We start from the raw sequence: 20,945 nt of genomic DNA, 5'->3' as shown, positions 1-20,945 counted from the left end.
TTATCCTCCCTAGGGTGTAGACAAAATTAACTAGCCATGTTATTAACATGTCCCTGATATTAAAGAAATACTGACAGCACTTTGTTTTCTAAGCAAGTTCCTGCTGTCCTTAGGTGGGAAGGGTGCGCACATATAAGATGTTGTGGCTAGTACCATTCGGGATTGCCCAGGAGACCAGGGTTTCCTCTTGGCCACTGACTTCCTGTGGGACTGACCCCTCATGGGGGCCTCAGCTTCCCTATGAACCCGATGATCCTTAAGGAATTTTTCAGTCCTAGAAACTTCTGTCTAGCTCTGAAAAGAGTACTGGCTGCAAAAGGGCTTTGTATAAGGGGATATATTCGCCTTTTTATAACAATACTATAGGGGAGAAACGTCAGAGTGTATTTGAATTGATTACATTTAAGTCAGGCGGCTGTAGGGGAGAAAACAACCCAGACTGGGTCAATGAGTTAACAAATAAAAATTTTTTTAGAAAGCCAGTACACAGCCGTAATAGGAGTCAGTTTTCCCAGTAATCCTGGGAGGGAGATAGTGCAGTATTCTTGTTCCCATTTTACAAATGAGGAAACTGAGATTCAGAAAGCCTAAGTGGCTTGACTCTTCTGCAGTCGGCCAATCATCGCCGCCCTAACTTCACCTCACTTCCCGGTTCAGAGTCCTCTGTGAGGTGGCGGTCCCGGGTCGGTCCAGCCACAAAGGCGGGTCAGGCAAAGCTGCTCTAAGTCACGCACCACTTCCTCCTGCCGGGGGCCGGCCGGGCTCAGCACCCTCCTCGCAGGTGCTTCCCGAGTCACGAGCTTCACTCGGGGGCCCAACCCTCCTCCGGCTGATTGGTTAGCTCGTGAACCACTTCTGTCCTCTGATTGGTTATTACCTTTTCGGCTCTCCAACACAGCCCAGACCGACCGGATATTGGGGCAGGGTTTCCGCTTCCGTCTTCTTCGTCCTCCCGCTTGATATCAGTCGCCACCACAGCGGCCGCTGCCGGGCGCGGAGTTGGGTGGTCGGTTGGTGTGTCTCTCAGCGTCGGTGACTGTGCTGTTGAACTGCCCGCCATGGCTGAGTTAGATCCGTTCGGCGCCCACGCTAGCGGCCCAGCGCTGGGGAACGGAGTGGCCGGCGAAGAGGACCCTGCTGCGGCCTTTTTGGCGCAGCAGGAGAGCGAGATTGCGGGCATAGAGAACGACGAGGCCTTCGCTATCCTGGACGGCGGCGCCCACGGGCCCCAGCCGCACGGCGAGCCGCCGGGGGGTCCGGGTGAGTGCGGGCGCGTTCGGGGCGGGAGCACTTGTCCGGAAACTCGGCCCGGAGCGGGTCTGAGAAGCTCTGTGTAACTCTTGTACCTCGCTGAGCGAGAGGTTAAGGAGGAAGCAAAAAGGAAACGGGACCCCGGCTCAGTCATGCAGAAACGCAGGCTCGGCAAGCCTGGTCCGTTCTGTGAGTGTGTTTGAGCGCTCCCGGGCACGGGCGGGGGAAAAAGTCAAGAAAATAGGATAAGCTGAGGAGCCCGAAGAAGCCCGTTCAATGCAGGGATCTTTCATTGAGCATTTGCTGTGCCTTGAGCCTGGCCTCAGAGGCACAGCCGCATTGGCGCACTTTGGCCAGACTTACAGGCCAGTCTGAGCCTAACACAGACCAGTTAGTAGGAAGGAAGGCCGGGGGGAAAAAAAAAAAGAATCGTATCGTTTTCGAGACAGAAACGAAAATGGCAATGCAGTTCAGTGTTTCAGCACTTAAGGTGTACAGAATGTTGGGGGGGGGGAAGGAGGAGTGAATAGGGAAGGCGAGAAAGACGGTCTAGCCCTGGAGAAACTGTGGCCAAAGAGGGCAAGAGTTTTACCGCTTGTGGAACGTATCACTGCTAGGACTTCCGGAGCTCTCCTTCCTCTGGGAAGAGCTTTGGTAGGCAGTGTTGCCTAAGCAGAACCTGAGATTAGCCTGGATCGGTCTTCCATGAGGTGAAGGGAAAAAGTAGTGTGGCCTTTCCCCAGCCAAGCTCCAGCAAAAAAGAGAAAGCGAGCGTGGCAGGCTGCCAGTCTGACTTCTGAATGCCTTACCTGTGTGCAGTGCTTCGGGTTGTGGCGGTAGGAGGAAAGGATGAGTCTAAGAGACCTTTTTAATCGTATAGGGAAGTAGGAAATGAGCTACAAGAAACGGGACGCAGCTTTTTCATTTCTTTAAAAAACGTTCCAACTAAGGGAGAATAAGGTACAGGTGGGACAGATAGAGGTGTTTATGCTACCCTGAACTCAGACCTTAAGGGGCCAGGCAGGTAACATAAATGAGAGAAACATGCGGGTGTGAGGTAATAAGGAGTATTGGAGACTGCAGCTTTGGTGCACTAGAGTAGTGAGTGGTCTTCGTAAAACCATTCGGACTCCGAAATCTGTCTTCAGCCAAACAGAACCTGTTCGGGGAGTGGGGTGGGGAGACCGCTAGTTTGCAGCCTGAATTTTTATACTACATCATGCTGCCTCCTGAGCAAATCAGTTGCCCAATAAGAATCTACAGGAGAATGGGTAGTATACCTGAAAATGCAATTTATATTGGGCTGAACTAGGCTGTGGCCGGAAAATGAATTTGGCTTTAGGTGATTAGGGTTTCTTTGTTGTTGTCAGGAGGTCTTCAGCATTTGCCTGAGAATGGTAATATTTTTAGATCCTTCGTTTATCTCACTCATTGAATAGAAGGAGAGAACTGAGTCCTGTAGAGAAATGACTTGCTTAAGAAAAAAGGGCAAGTTAATAGCTGAGCGCCAAGTCCCCCCACCTTAGACTGTGCCATAGTCTGTTGCAGTTGTTTAAGCAGGGGTGGCGTGGGATAAGAGATTGTCATTTCTGAAAGGCAGTTGTGGTTGCCCTGGGGAGGACAGTTGGGGGTATCAGGACTCATAGAAGACTGTCCTGATTGAAGGACAGTGTTGACTCTTGCTCACTGTTGTATCCCTGGTGCCTAGCAGGGTGTCTGGCACACAGTAGGTACAAAGGAATGTGCAAAAATGTCAGGTACAGGGGTCCTGTATAGAACCAGCAGATCTTGGTGATGGGAGGGGTAAAAGGGAAAGAATAGAGCTGGACACGCAGATCCCTTGTGCATCAAGCTTTCAGCAAAGGGAAGGAAGGGATGATTGCTGACTTAGTTCCTAGGAAGGGCTTTCTTAGTGAACTAAGCATTTAGTGACTTAAAGCCAGATCTCTGACAGTGTAGTTGAGGTTGGTAATAGTGCAGTGGTCAGAAAAAAAATAGTGCAATGCTCAGCACTTCCTTTGAGGATTAGAGCACTAGTTGGACACTTTATCTTCTTTCTTTTTCTCTTTTCTTCTCTCTCTCTAGGGGTTAAGATTCTGTGCTGTCCTAGACTGCTTGAATGTGTTTAGCTTTGTGGTCTCAGACAACTTACATAACCATCGCTGCCACTGCCCTGCCTCAGTTTTCTTCTCTGTAAAAGGTGCGGATACTCACCACACAGGATTGCTAGGATTATATTGGAGAGCACCCATAAAGTGCTTACACACAGAACCTGGTATGTTATGACTACACACAGTCCCTGCCTATTATTCCTTGGGAGTGAGGTGAGAAAGGTGTTACAAAGCCTATAGGCTTTGGGGTGTGCTGAAGACACAGCTTTTAGGAGGGAGCTCTGTATCTGATGTGTTACCGTACAGAGATATATAGGCAGGAGAGAGGAACATACCTAAACTCTCCCAGCCTTGGGGAAAACTCCCATGGAGGAGGGGCTAGGCCTGAGCCTTGGATGGCGCCCTCAGTTGTTAGGATATCCGGAGAAGAACATTAGTTTAGAGGTGGGAGGTAACCAGCTAAGTGAAGTGGCTTGGGGATACTGAGTAAGAACAAACGGTCAGGAAAGAGGCAGCGCGAGTCTAGAGCTGAGGAAAAGCCCTCAATCGTGAGGGCTGAGGATGGAGGAGGCTAAGAGAGGTGATTAAGGAGCTACTGAGAGAGTATGGCAGTGAGGCACTCATCAAAGGAAGAGAGGTACATAAAGGAAAGCTTTCTGGAGGTGGAGAGTAATTTTCTTGGTAGCAGTGGTGGAGGGAAGTTCGGGGAAATTGCATGCATGATCCTTAGTGATACTGCACATTTGCTGTGCCCCAGGTTCTCTGTGTACTTTCAGATCCATGCAGTAACTGCAGGCAGAGTGGTAGTGTCATCCTGTTTCAGGTGAGAACTGATGGTTGTGGAAGTTAAGCAGGGTTCCTAAAGTGGCAAGCTAATGCATGACTCCACAGGAATTCAGACCCAGGTCTGCTTGACTTCCATTGGTTGGGGAACATGGAAAGTTGAAGGTGGGTTTGGGATAAAGAGTCTTTCATCTCTGGAAACTTATTCTGGCCCTTGTTTCTGTCTGGAGTTCTAGAGATGCCCTAGAAAGTTTCCTTCTGGGGCATCAAGTTGGTTAGCTTAGTTGTCCTAATAAATCAAGGCCCTGGGTGGCCTTTCTTCTGCATGTTTCTGTAGCAACAGATGATCCTTTGATTTGAGCCAGTTGAATGTCAGTACAGTAGTACAGTAACTAATAAAAGCTCAAAGCACTTGCCAGTGAGTCTGGATGAATCTTCAGACCTAAAGGACAGGCAACATGTGACTTAGAAAGAGCTATGGGATGAGAATTGCTTCTGATGTTGTGTCTGGAGTAGTGACCAAGGTCTCTCCTACTGACAGTGGCCCTGGGTTGAAATAAATATTAACTGGATAGTTGGTGTGTTAGTTGTAATATATTAACCAAAACGTAGGCCTGGCCAGACTAGCCATTGTAGGCCCGAAGATTTAAAATTATCTCACTTTTTAAAATAGTATTTACTTACTTATTTATGGCTGCATTGGGTCTTCGTTGCTGCACATGGGCTTTCTCTAGTTGTGGTGAGCAGGGGCTACTCTTCGTTGCGGTGCGCAGGCTTCTTATTGTGGTGGCTTCTCTTGTTGTGGAGCATAGGCTCTAGGCATGCGGGCTTCAGCAGTTGTGGCTCTCGGGCTCTAGAGCACAGGCTCAGTAGTTGTGGCACATGGGCTTAGTTGCTCCGCAGCATGTGGGATCTTCCTGGACCAGGGCTCAAACCCGTGTCTCACTTTTAAATTTTACTCAAAAAAAATAAATTCCAGGTGGATTAAAGAGAGGCTTTTTTTTTTTTTTAAGTACCAGAAGAAAAGTGAATGTTTATCTTAGAGTAGGAAAGGCCTTCATCATAAATGCAGACAGAGAAATCATAAAGGAAAAAAAAACTGATAGTGTCTCATACAAGTTAAGTAGTTCTAGGCATTAACTATTGTAAACCATACAAAAAGATAATGGGGAAAATATTTGCAATGTGAGAAAACAAATAATACAGAAAGAATACTTAGAAATCAAAAGATAGCAGAAAAATGGGCAAAACTCAGGCAGTTTAGTAAAGAAGAAAATCAGATGTCAGGTGATCACCTCACAGAAGATTGGCACAACAAAGCCACCTTAAGGGTTTTTTTCCTGCTATCAGATTAGCAAAAATTTTAAAACACGCTAAAACTCAGTCTCTAGTAGCAATGAAGGTCTGAAAAATGGGGCACTTGTGGTGATGCTTTGGTCCACCAAATGGTGGACCAAAGGAGGTAAATGGCTGGTGTTTAGAGGTCTTTAGAATATATATTCTGTGATCCATCAGTTCTGTGTCAAGAAATTTATTGCTGAGGAAGGATTGAATATGCCCTCTGCAAATACTTTTATTAGTTTTTTGCTAAATTTACATTTTCAAAACTTGATAGAATATTTTAAAAATGATAGGGATAGGTGGCACAGAAACAGCTTAACGTAGAAAAAAGCCACGGACAAAAACTACAAGAAACTCATTTTTGTACTTTTATAAATAAAGCATAGGAGTAAAACAAGTAAGGAAATTAAGAAAAGTACGAGAAATATGTTGAAATGATTGATAGATAACCAGCAAGTGAAACATGGATCAGAGCTGTGATGGGTTGGTAAGTGCTTAGATCCTGTGGTTTGTCTTCATGCCTCAGGTTATCAGATGATCCTTCCTCTGACTTCTCGCTTGCCCAGGTATTGCACCACTTTTTAAATGCTGATTATCTCATGATACATGCATTTAATGTTTTTCTTATATATCTTAAACATAAAAAATAAATTTAAGAGTGAAAATACTGTGATTAGTTATCTGCCCCTTCAAGAACACCTTACTTACCTCTCAAGGAACCAACCCTACATGTATTTTAAGGTCGTTTGTGAAGTGCTGATACATACAGATTTGTTGTGAGGATTAAACTTAATGTATAGAAAGTGTTTAACATTGTGCCTGGCACATTGGAAGCAGTAAGTAGTAGGTGTTTTCATACTAAAAAAGTTGAGAATTTAATGATATAGATGAATGGATTACTAAAAAGCATCTGTTACAGGAGTCATTTTGCGGGAAGAAATTTTATGTGTATGCATTAGATAAAGTAAAAAAATAGAAACCAATAGGCTGAGTAATGAAATTATGTGGCATTTTCTTCTGTCTCCATTTTCCTTTTTTTTAAAACAATGTTTTGGTATCAGGGAGGCATGCTGGGGAAATGAAAGTTTTCAGTACTCCCAAAGCTAAGAGGAGGGTAATTGGGAGAAGCAAGAGAATGAGGTTGATTTGGAAAATAGGCGGTTCAAGTTGGGTTTAATTAGTTAGGAACCAAGAAAACTGGAGTGGTTTGATGAAATCTTTGCCTGTTCAAAGGAAAGAATGCGACTCAGAGCACCCTGCCTCTGGCTTCTAGGAAAACCTCTGATGTTTCTGAGGGCCTTGTGATGGTGGCCCACACTAGCTGCTCTGCATTCCTTTTACTACTTGGGTTCTTGTATCTTTTAGGTTCATCTCTTTTCTCCTCTTCCCTCTCCCATCCCATGCAATAACATGATAAATTATTTATGATAAATTATTTTATCATAGTTTGAAAACAATTGGACAAAATACTGTAAGTCCTACATAGTAGGCAGTAAATATGGGTCAGCCAACAGATAGAGAATACATAGAATATGTAGGTGGACGCTGCATTTTTATGGTGCCTGTATTGAAGCTTTCAAGGGGAGGCAGAGCAGCCACTCCAAAGGGCTGGTGTGCAGCCTGGTACAGGCTGTATCAGTGATGGCTGTTGGGTCAGGGCATAGGTTAGAAACACATGCTTATTGGGCCAGTCAGGTAACTGAATTAGTGACACACAGAATGGGTTAAAAAAAAAAAAAATGGGGCTAGTGGGGACTGGCAAATTGTCCAGAGCATGCTGCACGTAAAGGCTGCCTTCATTTAGGAATGCAGGCCCAGTGTTGCCAGATCTTCTGTCTGCACACCCACACACACACACTGGGAATCCTGATTTTGTGAAATTTCCTGATTTAGTGCTTTGTATTTTAAATAAAATATGTTCAGCCTGTGGACCACCATTTTGTACTGTATGGATTGATAATCTCTGAGTCTTAGACATTTTTCATATTTCTGAGATGGACTTTCTCATTTAGCTCATGAACAATTAATTGTGCCAATAAGATCAGATTGTATACAATCTGAGTTTTTGTAACTTGCATCCTTGAAAACACTAATTTAATTTGGTATGCCCAAAGCTTACTGTTCTGGACTAATTCCAAGTAGACTTGAGGAATTAGTAAGAAGTCTCAAGTGTAGACCCTCAGGTGCCAAACCTATTCTAGCCAAAGGATGGAGAGTCCTGACCCCAAGAAAGTACCTTGGTTTAAATATGAAGCTGCATATCTCTGCTCACTGTGAAGGATTCCGGGCCACCCTTATCCTTTGCCTTCTTTAGAACTTTGATAGAGAAACTGTTGCTCTGTGAGGCTCTTCTGCTGGGCTTCTAAGTGTTATCTCTAAGCCAGAAGACAATTATCAAAAGCTTTTGGACAGATTTGTCCACATTTTGGTGAAGTCATTTGTGTAAGCACATCTTGATTTCATTAAATAGAAAGTTGTCCATTGTTTATCTGGTACCTAGCACAGGGATAGTAACTTAGAGTACTTACAGCACTGTGTCATACTCTGTAACCCTTTGGCCCAGCATATGACCAGCCCTGATTGACAGATTGAAATCTTATGTCTTGCAGATGCTGTTGAAGGAATCATGAATGGCGAATACTACCAGGTACAGAGTACTCTGATTATGTTGCATGATAGTGTTGAGAGTCTTCCTTTCCTGTGATTTGAATTGACTGACCTGGAAAGGACCCCACTCCTTTGACTTTCCTGGATGTATTAGTAACTGGTATGTTACCTGCCAAAGTGGAAAGATTTGAAGAGAGGTAACACTGATAGAGTAGTCTTTTAAAATGTGATTGACCTGACCCTAGTGTTACCAACTTTATTCTCAAGAAATGACCCTTCATGATGATGGCAGTGGTGGTGGCAGTGGCAGTGGTGGCTGATTTAAACACTGTGCCATGTAGTGTCAAGCACTGTTTATATTGAATTTTCTTTAATTCTCACAACAATCTGAGGGACCTGAACTATTGTTATTCCCATTTACAGATGAATAAACTGAGGCATACAGAGGTTAAACCAGGAGTCTAAAAGTAACAAAGGTAGTATGTGGTGGGGCCAGCATTGGAACTTTTCAGCTTTTAGATTGTCTTGAGGGTGGGGGGTGACTGGTATTTGTGACGACTACCATTATTTTCCCTCTGTATCACTGAGTTTTTGGTCACCAGCCCAACTTGCATTGGCTTAAATAGAGAGAATTCACTAGCTTATGTAATTGAAAGAACTCTGAGATAGGCTAGGGGTCCTCGGACCTGGATTCCGACTCAGTTCCTCTAGGACTCTGGTTCTGCCAGCTGAGTGTGCAGTTTTATACTCTTTCACGGTGGCAGAATGGCTACAGCACTTCCGGGTCTCACATGTGCATGTCATACTATCTAGAACAACATGGAGGTTTCTCCCAACCACTCAACAAAAGTCCTATGTTTCCCTCTTGACCAGATGGAAGTAATCACTGTAGCCTGGGGAAATAGCGTGGTGCTTTGCTTCTGCCTGGGTTTCTGCCCACCCTTCAACCAGTTAACTGTCAGGAAGGATGAGATTAGTCTAATTGGTTTAAGCCAAAGGTGGACTAACTTTTGCTGTAAAGGACCAGATAGTAAACATTTTAAGCTTTGTGGGTCATAAGGTCTCTGTCAACCTATTCTGTTGCTGTAACATGAAAGCATCTGTAGACAGTATGTAAATGAATGGGCGTAGCTCTGTTCCAGTAAAATTTAATTACAAAAACAGGTGGCCAAGCTGGCTATAGTTTCCAGTCCCTGGTTTAGAGCTTGGTCTTTAGAGTGAGATGGAATGGGGTTCAGTCCTGGCTTTATCTCTTACTAGCTGTGAATTTGGACATGTCATTTCTCTGCGCCTCAGTTTAATCCCCCGACTGCTGACATGGGAATAAAAATTTGACTTGCAAGGTGTTTGGGAGATAAAGCTTTTATGTGGCTGAAACATGGAAAGTACTAACAATAAGTTAGTTACTAATAAATACTACTGTAAATAATTTTCTTTCCATCTTTGTTTATAGTCTGGTTAAGTTAAGCTGGTAATATTCCCTAGTTTAGTAGGTGAAATAATTCTATAAAGATTAGATTCTTTTTGAATCTTTATCAATTTATTTATTAGCTTCCCAATCTTAACCACTATAAAGAACCTGTGTGTCTCCCTCCCCATCCCGTACGCTGTGACTCACATTGGCCTGCCTTTTTATTTTCTTTGGTGTGACTGTAGTAACTATACATTTTCTTTTGGACTCTCTTTTTCCTAGAATTCACTATATTTTGATTAGGCGGTATGAAGTGTACTTTTCCCTGTATTGTATAATAACATTTAGAAGTGTCAGGTTCTAGGCCTTGCCGTGCTGTGTATTTACCTTTGTTACTTTGAAGATATCACAATCTCTGTGTCAAGTAAGGAAAATAAAACTGATCACACTGTTTCCTAGTAAGTCCATTACTCACTTCCCCAGCTTTCCCATCTCCCACTCATGTCCCATTTATTAACAGGATAAGAACTACTCAGGCTCCCTTGTGGATTGCAAGGATTGAGTGCATAATGTTGAAAGCTCCCTGTTGGCACGTAAGGTGGTGGTGGTGCTTGTAAGGTAATCCTTTACATTTACCACAGCCATCAGTGTTGCACATAAACAGCGGTTCTAACGGGTGAAGCGCATTTCTGGGAGGAGGTTTTGGTACTGATAGAGCACAACTGTGTTTTGTGTTAAGGAGAGTAATGGGCCAACAGACAGTTATGCAGCTATTTCACAAGTGGATCGATTGCAGTCAGAGCCTGAAAGTATCCGTAAATGGAGAGAAGAGCAAACGGAACGCTTGGAAGCCCTTGGTAAGGAATCCCTTTCTGTCTTTGGGTATCTGTTTTCAGTGGAATAGTTGACCTTGACTCTACTTTTATCCCTTTTTAACATGAATTAGCCATAATGTTCTTGTACAGTTTTGGGGAAGGTATCTTTCCCAACAAGGTCACAAGACCACCACATGGAGATGCTTAATCACAGGCCGCTGTGTGGGGATTCAGGCAGCCCGGAGAGCCACGGTGCATCTGTCCTCTCAGGAAGGGCAGAGTGGTGCTGTGGAAAGAGCCTTGGACTTGGAGTGAAAGACTGGGCTCCAGGCCCAGTGGTAACTTATCAGCTGTGGGCACTTGGTTGCTCAAACCTTACAGAATCTGTTTCTTCATCTGTGAAGTAAGATCAGTGTTATCAACCCCAAGGGTAGTCTGAGATGGTATTTATGAGAGTGCTTTGTAAACCTGAAGGTATCATATCCATGTGAGGGACTGCACAGTCCATTTACCATTTGAAGGCTGGATTTAAAGAAATGCTTGAGAGGAAAATGTGAAGGATGTTAGGTAATATGTACGATTTGGTTTTCTTACCCTAATATCCCTGTAAGTTTTTACTTTTTATGGGTGAGGAAAGTGAGGATCAGAGGAAGAGTAAGTTTTCGGATCACCACGGCTAGAAGTGGTAGAGTCAGAATTTCAGCTTAAGTCTGCTCTGCTTCAGAATCCATACCCATCCCTTCAGCCGCATTGCATTTAGTGTACGCCATCTCGAGGGGCAGGCCGAGCCTGAGAATCAGTGCTAGCCAGCCTGGCCTTTGCTGAAGAGCCTTCTCCATGGAGTGTCAGCTGTTGGTCAAGATCAGGAGAGACTTGGTATCTGTACACGTGGGTTGGAAAGGTGTGGCAGAGGGGCGGGGGGGGTGTTATCCAGAGGGTATTCTTTTCTCAATTTTTTATTAAAATTTCAGACACAGAATAGAGTAAAACAAACATGTGTGCCCCTTCCTCCAGATTCAGTAATGAACATTTTGCCATATTGGGTTGTCTTTGTATAAATGAGGCATGTATGTGTATGTTTTATACACTCACATGTGCATACATTTATATGTGTATTGTGAATATACACATAATTTTTTTCCTGATCCGCTTTAAGATACAGACACCACCACATACATCATGCCTAAATATTTTATTGTACAACTAGAAATAGCAACATGCTTCTATGTTACCACAGTGTCAGCATTATTATTCCTTCCTGGGAATCGCTGAACTAGTGAAAATATGACTCAGATGGTGTAGAAATAGGAAAGGACACCCAGAAATAGGAAAGGAATTGACCCAGATAATACAGCCAATTAGTGTCTCTCCAGCCCAGTTTCTGTGGCTTTCAGAACAGAGGGCACACTTACATTTAACCTTTACAGCAGTATCCAATAGTAGTTTCTTTGATGATGGAAATGTTCTATATCTGTGCTGTTCTGTATGGTAGCCACTAACTGCATGTGGCTATTATGTCTGAGAAACTGAGTTTTAAATTTTATTTAATTTTAATAAATTTAAATGGCCGCATGAGGCTAGTAGCCACTGTACTGGATAGTGCAGCTTTAGAAAGATGAAGATAGGTCTTCTTGGTGCAAACAGCCTTGGTCCTTGCTTGTTCTTCTTTGAGCATCTCTTCTGAGTAGACTTAAAGGCAAGACTTAGCAGGTATTAGTACTACTGGAGTCTTTTTCATGATGCAGAACCCAGCTTTATCTTTTCTCTTTCCCCAAAGTTTAGCAAAGTTGTCTTCTCCATGGAGGAGTGTACACTCTGGTGTCTGGAAAAGTTTCATTTTCTTTTTCAGTTATCAAATTGGACCCTTTGGGAATATTCCATGAAGTGCTATTTTCTTAACTCATGTTGCCTTCCTGAGGGAAGTCAAACATTTGGCCTCGTATTCCAGTAGAACCGAATTAAACTGGTCCGTGAATTAGGTGTTTCTGCAGTTTCACATTTTTCTGTTGCAAGAACTGTGAGAAAGTGCAAGATGCTAAAAATAGAGAAGCAATGTCCATGGTCTTAAGCTTAGCTGTGTGCTACGTTTTCCAATAATCTTCTGTGAACATTAATGCGTATGGACAGAGAAGACAGCTGTCAGTGTACCCTGCTCTCTAAGAGGATTTTTCACCCTCTCCTCTCCCTTCTCCCTCCCAGATTCAGAGACGCTGTATTACAGCTTGGATCTTTGTTCCATCAAGCTAAGCGTTTAAGAATTCTAAATTCTTATTGCCAGTGTTACTTCATAAATTTATAAAAGAAGATGATTTAAAGGAACTATTTTATGCAGTAAAATGATCATTAGACTATACAGAAAGAAAATATTCTCCAATCAAAAAGTAATTCTTTGGAAGTAATTTCACAACTCCTGAAAAGGAGACCTTATTCTTTAAAGTTTTTTCAGTTTCTTGTCCACAGGGCACCGTCGGCCCACTGCATCACAGCACCCTCCATTCCACATACACTTAATGCCATGGACAGACACACATCACAAGTTTACTGTGTATACTTGAGTCATCAGTGGAAAATTTGAGTGAAATAATTCTCCTCCTGAGCCAGTATGTCACCTTCTGATAAGTTAGATAACAGGGTAAAAAGTTCTTTATAATCTGAAACTTTGCGGGAGTTTCTAGCTGCTACTAGGTTATTTCTAGTAGTTACAAAGTCTTCTGCAGGTTGTTACTACAAGACCTTTCTTGCAAAGGCCCTATAATTGCCCCTGAATGCTTACTTTCTTCCCTTCAAGAAGTTGTTTGCTTTGTACTTTGCTCCTCAAGGACACTCATTACAGGTTGGGCTCTGGCTCTGCACTGTCCAGACTCTGGTCTGGATCACTGATGCCCATCTGCTGGTCACATCTGTGACTGTTGCTGGGCCTGCCTCCCTTTCCGTCCCTCGTCCCTCTCTTTGGAGGCAGCACAGTGAAGTAAGAATGTGTGAGCTTTAGAGTCAGACCTGGGTGTGAATCTTGGCTCTGCCACTTATTATAACCTTTGGGAACGTTACTCAAACTTGCGGAGCTGTAGCTTTTCTCACTGCTGAATATGGGACTAGTTTACCTTCTTGGGATTGTTGTAAAGATTAAATGAGATGTCTGTAAAACACCTGCCAGAGAGGACATCCTTAAGAATGTGCTTAAAGTTTAGGTATTAGGGTGACTTCCGGTCTCAACTGTGGCAAAAGTATGACCTGTATTTCCTTCTCTCTACCATTTACTGACATGTTTCTTTTAGTATCTTAGGGAAACTTGTATTTAGTCCTGAGAAACTTTGTGGGTGAGAACCCAATCTGGCACACCTGCTAGGTGTGCATTTTCTCTCTCACCTAGAACCTTTTGGATAGCTGTTCATGACGACCCTCACCTCTCCCCCCACAGTTCTCCGCATTGGAGTTTCTCCTTTAGTTCTGCCCTAGCTCTGCCACAGACTCGCTCTGTGGCCTAAGCAGGAGTAGATATTTTGTGCTCCCCTATATCAATTCCATCTATACCCTACTGTTCCCTGCTTCTGGAATTATCTCTACCTCTGATAATTTTTCTCATAGCTCCCTGCTTCATAGATGTGCATCCACCATTAATTGTCCAACCTGTGTGGAATATAGTTTGTGAGGAGATTTTATTAAAAGATTATTTAATATGAATAGTCCACCCTGAACTGGCAGCATCATTAAAGAATTACCTGTGGGGCTTCCCTGGTGGCGCAGTGGTTGAGAGTCCGCCTGCCGATGCAGGGGACACGGGTTCGTGCCCTGGTCCGAGAAGATCCCACATGCCGCGGAGCGGCTGGGCCTGTGAGCCATGGCCGCTGAGCCTGCGCTCCGCAATGGGAGAGGCCACGACAGTGCGAGGCCCGTGTACCGCAAAAAAAAAAAAAAAAAAAAGAATCACCTGTAATTGCTTTTTCCCCAGTTGGTGTCCCAAAAGCCTTTTTTAAAACTAAAAGTCAGTATTTCCACCTCTCCCCCACCTCAAAAAAAAACCCCAAACCTAGTGATCCACTAACGTGTAGGTGGACTGGGATAAATGGTGGTGAAACACTTTGGATAGAATTGCTAAGATCGAGAGCTGGACATACAATCAGGGAAAAGAGAATTTTATCTTCCCTCCCGACTGTTCTCCCTCCAACACACACATGCGCCCGCACACAGCATGAGATTAATAAGCCCAAATACACGGTGAAGCGGACTAAAATTTGCATTTCGCCTCATTTGTATTGTCTTTCTTTTCCTTCCCTTCAAAGATGCCAATTCTCGGAAGCAAGAAGCAGAGTGGAAAGAAAAAGCAATAAAGGAGCTAGATGAGTGGTATGCGAGGCAGGACGAGCAGCTACAGAAGACGAAAGCGAATAACAGGTCAGTCCGTACTGCTTCTAGAACAGCTCGTTTGCCAAGACAAAATCAGGTCCGTTGCCACCAGCCAGTGTTAGGTTTTCAGCTGCCGCGTCTTTTAGTGTGAAATGTCTTTGCAGGTTTTCGAAAATATACTTGAAATGTAAGGGTTACAAGTCTCTTGGATCTTGTGAGGGTAATTCAGCCTGTTTTTTCGCCACACTAGTTGTAGTGAGTCTAGCTCTGCAGCTGAGAGTTTGGTTAGTATGCACTGCCTGTAATGGTATGATTCTGCAGAAGGAAGTGTCATCTCACGGGATCAAGTCCACATGTAAAAATGTAACCCTGGAATGAAAGGCCACTTTCAGGACTATTCCAGGATCTCAGTACTTTGGAGGTGATTATAGACTCAGTCATGTCACATCCCCTGCCTCTGAGGGCTGCTCCCCACAGGGTCCAGTAGTAGGGATGTATGTTTCGTCATTAGGTAGCCAAGTGACTTCAGAATTAAGGGTTCTCTGGGTGCTTATCTGTGTCTAAGAAAATCTTGAGTTGACTTTTTAAAAATGCTCTTTTCAGAATTTACTCACTTACTGAAGATTAAGTAGTTGTAGGGAGTAAACAGTGTCATTCTCCTTCACCACCGACCAGCAGCTGTGGTCTTTAAATGCTCCGTGCTCAGAGTCCACTTGGAAGCAGCTCAGAGAGAGATGGGGGCAGCACTGCTCACCTGGGCGCAGGCCGATGGGCTTGCTTCCCCTGTGAGGCTCGAGACTGGGAACTGGCTTTCACTTCATAGTCACTCCACCCATTTAAGTGTAAAAGATAGGTTAGACTTGGCCTGGAGCTGTTTGTAATTTTCATGGTAAAGAGCCTTGGGTCCTTGTTCTGAGGCAGGAGTGGGTTTAAGTACCCTTGTCTCTGGCAGCTCTTAAGTGGAAATCTGCCAGAAGAGAGGGAGCTAACCTCTTTGCCGGACAGTTTCTGCCGTTGTGGGGCGGCTGCGGCAGAACAGATGGACTGTTTGTGCAGCAGCCTTCGACTACCTGTCTCCCGTTGCCCGTTCTTGGTTCTGTCACTGCCTCGAGCCTCTGTCCTGGCCACCTTCCTGTGGGGCATGTGTGCCTGTCAGGTTCCATTTGAAGTTTTGTGACAAGTATGGTGGGGCGGCCCTCTGGTCGGGGTTGAGTTGCTGAGGGTAGTAGCGTTAGCTGCCGGGGCTTCTGCTGTGAGATTGTGGTCAGTTTGAAGTGCTGACGGGTCCAGGTTCCTTAATCCTGTGCTCATTCAGGATGATTTCCCCCAGATGCAAGTTCAGATTTCTGAAGAAGGATGGATGGGGTGCTTTGTGCAGGAACCCTGTGAGGCCCTGTTTACCCTGGCGAGTTGCCTCAGGCCATGCATCTGCTCCGAAGTACTTGGTAAAACCAGGCTGACCCTCCAGGTGTGGAGTCCCCTTCCTGCCTTGCCTGAGGATTGCTGCTTTCAGGCCCCTCTAAGCAGGTGGAAGGGCCAGCTGAGTTTTCGTGTGTGTGGTTTCCCTTTTGTTCTGGGGCTGTAGCCTCTATGGGGCTGTGCTGTCCTGTCACCAACAGCTCCTTCCTCTTGGGCTAGCTGCAAAGGAGCAAAAGCCTGACAGCAAGCTTTTGTTGTCTCAGTAATGCTTTGAACAGGAGTCATTAAACCTTTATTCTTTCCCAGCAGAGGCAAGCACAAGTTGAAATTGACTAGGTTTAGCCCTGTGTGTAAACTAAAAGGATTATGGGTTTACAAGCTGGCCTGCCTTTCCTTTTCCTCCCACTCATTGTGCCCACAGACTACTCTGTTTTCCTGCTGACTTATTTGGAGTTACAATCAGGCTGTTCTTTTTGCTTTCTTTAAATTTCTACAAAACACCTCCTATGTATAAACCAGAATGGGAGAGAAGCAAGGGTATGTGTGAGTTTAAAAATAAAATTACTAGAATTTCCCTTCAAATAAATATGCGAGCTTAGGTTAATGACCGGGCATGACTGTCCTTAAAGGGTCCCTCCCACTCCTGTGCCCCAAACCCACTGGGCAAAGGAGAGGGTAAGACTCATTGAGGGAGGTTCCCCGCCCACCCATGCTGGATGAGGGGGGCTGGCTGGGCCCAGGGATTCAGCCTGTCCCCTGCTTTGTGAACTTGTCCACCAAGCTTGCCCCCCTTTCCTTCTTGTCCCAGAGTTGCCATTTTGGTCCATTCCCACGTGAGAGTGAAGCGGGGATGAAGTTCTGGCTTCTGGGCTGTACGTTGTCAAAGCAGTCGAGTCCGGCAGGGACTGAGCGGACTGATGGTTGTGTTCAGGGACACACAGTACGCCAGAGCTAGGACCCTTGCCTGCAGGTCTTCTCACTGCTTGCTTCTAGCTCCTCTTTTTTCAAAGGTGGGCATTTTGAAATGACCATCTATGTTCCCAGGATACTGGCAGTTGGTCCCAGCTAGTCAGTGTGGGGAAGCAGTAGTCGCATAATCCAAGATTGAGCTGGCTTTGGGCCCTACCGTTCCTGGCGTCTGGCAGCGTTTGTGCCCAGTGGTGTTTACTGAGGCTGGCAGGAAGGAGGCGTGGCTTCCCGAGCGCACACCAGCTGGGGAGCAGCAATAACTTACAGTGAAAAGAGCCAGACCGCCTTGGTTGTGAGTTCTGCCACCCCTGTTGCTACTTGTTGCCAAACAGGTTGCTTCATCTCGAGGCCTCCCTTCCCTATCACGTCATCTGTAAAGTGCGGGGAGAACACTCAGCGTCCTGGGTTGTTTGGGGTTGAGGATGGAATGGACACAATGTCTGTCAGAGGGCTCAGCCCATAAGTGGGTACCTAGGAAATGCTCGTGGTTGCTGGGGTAAGGCCTGGGGATGAAGCTGGCAGCACTCACCCTGGAGAATCCCGCGGGGAAGGCCAGTAGGAAGCCTCACCTGCTGGAGTGTCTGGTGCTGGAAGCCTCACTCAGTTAGGATGGAGCCTTGGGAGCAGCTCCCCAGAGCACAGTCGTGCCTCTATTGTGGATTTGAGATGTTTCTGCTTCTCAACGTTCTCTCTTTTTTCCTGCCTGCTTGCCTGCCTTTTGGACCTCTTGCTGTCTAGGGTGGCAGATGAAGCTTTCTACAAACAACCCTTCGCTGACGTGATTGGTTATGTGTATGTTGCAAAACTAATTCCTTTTCTTGTCTTGATTGTTCCTACTTTTTGTTTATAGTTAATGCTCCTTTTATGTTACAAGTTGCTTTGCTTTTAAAATTATTTCAAACTGGCACTGTGGGGGCTGCCTAAGAGTTGATAAGCTGGGGGAATGTTCCATTGATTGTCTCACAGAACCACGACTCCCTGCAGCTCTGGTTGCCATTTTTCATTTTGGGGTTTGGAGGGAAGGAAGCTAACTCACTTTCAAAATGTGAGTCATTCGTGATCTTGTCTGGGAAGGTTTTGGGACTGGGGAGGGCTCTGACCTCTTGTTACTGCTGCCACTGCTGCCTCCCTGCCCCAGGTGGGAAGGGGGAGTGTCCCCACCTGGGGAGGGGGAAGAAGCCCTGGGTTAGGAACCAGTGAAGGCAGCATTTTCTACACTGGGTTCCTTTGAAGAATGTGGGGTTGGGGCAGAAGAGTCAGCAGAGGGGGCAGTCTCCCGTGGGGTCTGTAATTGTTCCTCTGTGGTCTCATACCAGAAATTGTTGTTTAGTGGCCAGCTTCTGATGCCCTGTCCCCCACTCTGGCATAAAGAGACCCCCAGCTTTGAGGTCGAGATAGCCAGAGCTGTATGACACAGGCCACTGTGGCTTTTCCTCCTAAAGAAAACTGCAACTTCTCTGGAAAAGTGTTGTTTTGTTTTGGTTTAAGGATTTCTGTTGTCAAAGCAGTATTGCTGAATTGCTTATTTCCTCCTTGAAAATTAGGACTAGGCTTTTGATGTAAGGGAGATGAGGGTGGAATGAAGGAAGAGAGGAACTTGTGGGAAGAGTAGACAACAGGCTCAGGTCTGTAGAGCCTCTTAGGGTGCACGACCTTGAGCCCTTCATCCCGTTAGGAGATAGAGCTGGGTTTCCTGGGCCCGTGGGTGCATTTGCAATGAGACTTGTGAAATGCTGGACTTACAGGTGGTGTTGGATTTACTTTTTGCACATTCTCTCTGGAGTAGAAATGGAGACTGGAAAAGTCAAGTCTGGGTTTGCTGGGCAGCAGGGTGGCCCAGCAAAGCCAGCCGCACGTCCCCAAGAGTACAGAGTGGCAAGGGCATGTCTAGCTTACCATCTGCATTGAGCTCATTCTCATTTTCTGTATCTGACCTAAAGTTTTTCTTATTTCTTTTCTTCTCTTCACCTTTAAGCACAAACATAAACCATCCTTGCTACAGCCTAGAACAGTTAAGTAAACCTTTCTCACTGCCCTTGTGTGTGCCATGAAGTCGCAGTGTTGTAGTGGCTCTGGGCTTCAGCGGTGTTTGCCACGGCCATCCCTGTGAGAGTGCCACCCCTCTGTCCCCACAGACCAGTCATCTCCATTGCTTTCGCTTTGCCTGTTTTGCCTGTTGGAGTAGATGAAGTAGTGTCTTTCCTCCTCTTAGCATTGTCCTTTTAGGCTGTAGCTCCTACAAGTTAGTTCCCAACTGGGGATGGGCTGACCTTGGTGTGAAAAAATGTTGGAGCAGCATCCTACCAAAAAGCAGTTCACACTGGTTGGCTCTCGGCCGTTGGGCGCCCACCCCTGCCAGAGTGCCCCAAGAGGCCCATGGTACCCGGCTGGAGGGAAAATGGCAAACTTTTGGCTGAGGAGAATGTCCTAACAAACCCCTTCCAGAATGGCTTTAGTCTCTAGTGCCTGCTAGCATGGGAGCTTTGTCTTGAATTCCTTTTGAGCTGCCCTATTTCTCTCCAGCCTTAGGAATAAATCCAGAGGCTACTGTGCAGTGACCTGTGGGCTTCTTTGGAGGTCTCTAAATTTACTTGAAACTCAGTACAGCCCAACATAAACTGCTGTTCAAGTTCTTGGCCAGCCTGCTGCTTTGCCCTTGCTAATGAAGGCGGTGAGTAGCTGGCTAAGGACTGGCTTTTTAAATTCTCTATCAACAGAATGAGTCCTGAACCAAACACCTGTATTCCAACATTTTACACAGCAGTCCGGGGCCCCTGTGCCTAGGAAAGCTGGCCGTATGTCTGCTCCCGATTCTGACCTGGGCCAGGGGCTGTTACTCTTTGGAAAACCAGAATGCCATTAAGTCAGGCATAAAGAGGCAGTTGCTTTCATAACAGGGCAGCTGCCAGGTAGCTACCAGGGATTCTACATTAAACCAACATCTTTTGTTGCTTCCAGGGCAGCAGAAGAAGCCTTTGTAAATGATATTGAAGAGTCATCCCCAGGCACTGAGTGGGAGCGGGTGGCCCGGCTGTGTGATTTTAACCCCAAGTCCAGCAAGCAGGCCAAAGATGTCTCCCGCATGCGTTCTGTCCTCATCTCCCTCAAGCAGGCCCCCCTGGTGCACTGAAGAGCCACCCTGTGGAAACACTACATCTGCAATATCTTAATCCTACTCAGTGAAGCTCTTCACGGTAATTGGATTAATTATGTTGAGTTCTTTTGGACCAAACCTTTTGTCTTTAGAGTTGATCATTGTTTGTGATTGCATGTTTCCTTCAACTGTGTTGTCCCTGGCATTCAAAGAGATGGGGAGGTGGCGGAGGAAGGGAGGGGAAGCCTCCCAATGGCAGCCTCAACCTATGCTTTCGTGCGTTATTCTGAGAATAAATTTCTGTTTCAGACAATAAACAAACATGAAGCTTCATTATTGACCACAAGATATGCTGCAGTTGGGAGTGAGGTTGGTGAGGAATTTCCTTTTATCCTTTCTAGGGCTGAGGCACAGCCACTGGGTGCCAACCCCTGCCTTGAACTAAAATAGCTCTGAGTTTCTGTTGTCTATAGTAGGAGTCTGTGGAAGTTTCCATTGAAAAGGGAGTTCCTTGGCTAAAAGTTAACCCCTTATTGCTATTGCCCACCAAAAGATAGAGCTTTGAATCCCCACACCACCCTAGACATTTTCTCCCAGGTGGCTCTTGTTTGTCACCGTCCCTTACTGTAGGATCTTGGATAGTATATTTCAGCAGGGGTCTCTCTAGGAAATAAAGCTAGTGAGACCCTTACTCCTCTGGATTCAGCCAGTAAACCTGAGTCAGGATGGCATGAATGTGGCTGGCCCCATTAACTCGGAATCCCTGTAGCACACATTGGGATCTGTGCCATCCTTAGCAC

General features: G+C 45.5%; 2 protein-coding genes across 4 annotated transcripts in view; one reads left to right on the top strand and one right to left on the bottom strand.

Annotated features, from left to right (window-relative positions):
• Positions 1-921: 921 nt before the first annotated feature.
• Positions 922-20,466, top strand: CLTA (clathrin light chain A). 3 transcript variants are annotated; one of them, XM_032633947.1, is made up of 5 exons: positions 922-1,260; positions 8,096-8,133; positions 10,244-10,361; positions 14,600-14,711; positions 19,575-20,466. In XM_032633947.1, the coding sequence occupies exons 1-5, from the start codon at positions 1,059-1,061 to the stop codon at positions 19,666-19,668; spliced, it is 564 nt and encodes a 187-aa protein (XP_032489838.1). In that variant the 5' UTR covers positions 922-1,058; the 3' UTR covers positions 19,669-20,466. The 3 variants fall into 3 exon arrangements, with proteins under 3 accessions (XP_032489838.1, XP_032489839.1, XP_032489837.1); XM_032633948.1 differs by having other exon boundaries at positions 923-1,260; positions 19,027-20,466; XM_032633946.1 differs by having other exon boundaries at positions 926-1,260; positions 20,010-20,466.
• GNE (glucosamine (UDP-N-acetyl)-2-epimerase/N-acetylmannosamine kinase) overlaps positions 10,408-20,945 on the bottom strand; it is a 53,820-nt gene continuing 43,282 nt past the window's right edge. Inside the window, exon 14 of the transcript XR_004350234.1 lies at positions 10,408-12,334. The gene's annotated coding sequence lies outside the window, so the exon portion shown is untranslated. The remainder of the gene's footprint in view (positions 12,335-20,945) is intronic.

The sequence above is a fragment of the Phocoena sinus genome, chromosome 6 (genome assembly GCF_008692025.1).
Source record: "Phocoena sinus isolate mPhoSin1 chromosome 6, mPhoSin1.pri, whole genome shotgun sequence".
Classification (NCBI taxonomy): domain Eukaryota; kingdom Metazoa; phylum Chordata; class Mammalia; order Artiodactyla; family Phocoenidae; genus Phocoena; species Phocoena sinus.
This window is presented reverse-complemented; position numbering and strand designations above follow the sequence as displayed.

Excerpts from the sequence above, each read along its gene's own strand:
- CLTA (XM_032633946.1), top strand. The coding sequence starts at position 1,059 with ATGGCTGAGTTAGATCCGTTCGGCGCCCACGCTAGCGGCCCAGCGCTG. Across the intron at positions 1,261-8,095 it reads CGAGCCGCCGGGGGGTCCGG|ATGCTGTTGAAGGAATCATG; the intron begins GTGAGTGCGGGC and ends TATGTCTTGCAG. Across the intron at positions 14,712-20,009 it reads AAGACGAAAGCGAATAACAG|GGCAGCAGAAGAAGCCTTTG; the intron begins GTCAGTCCGTAC and ends TGTTGCTTCCAG.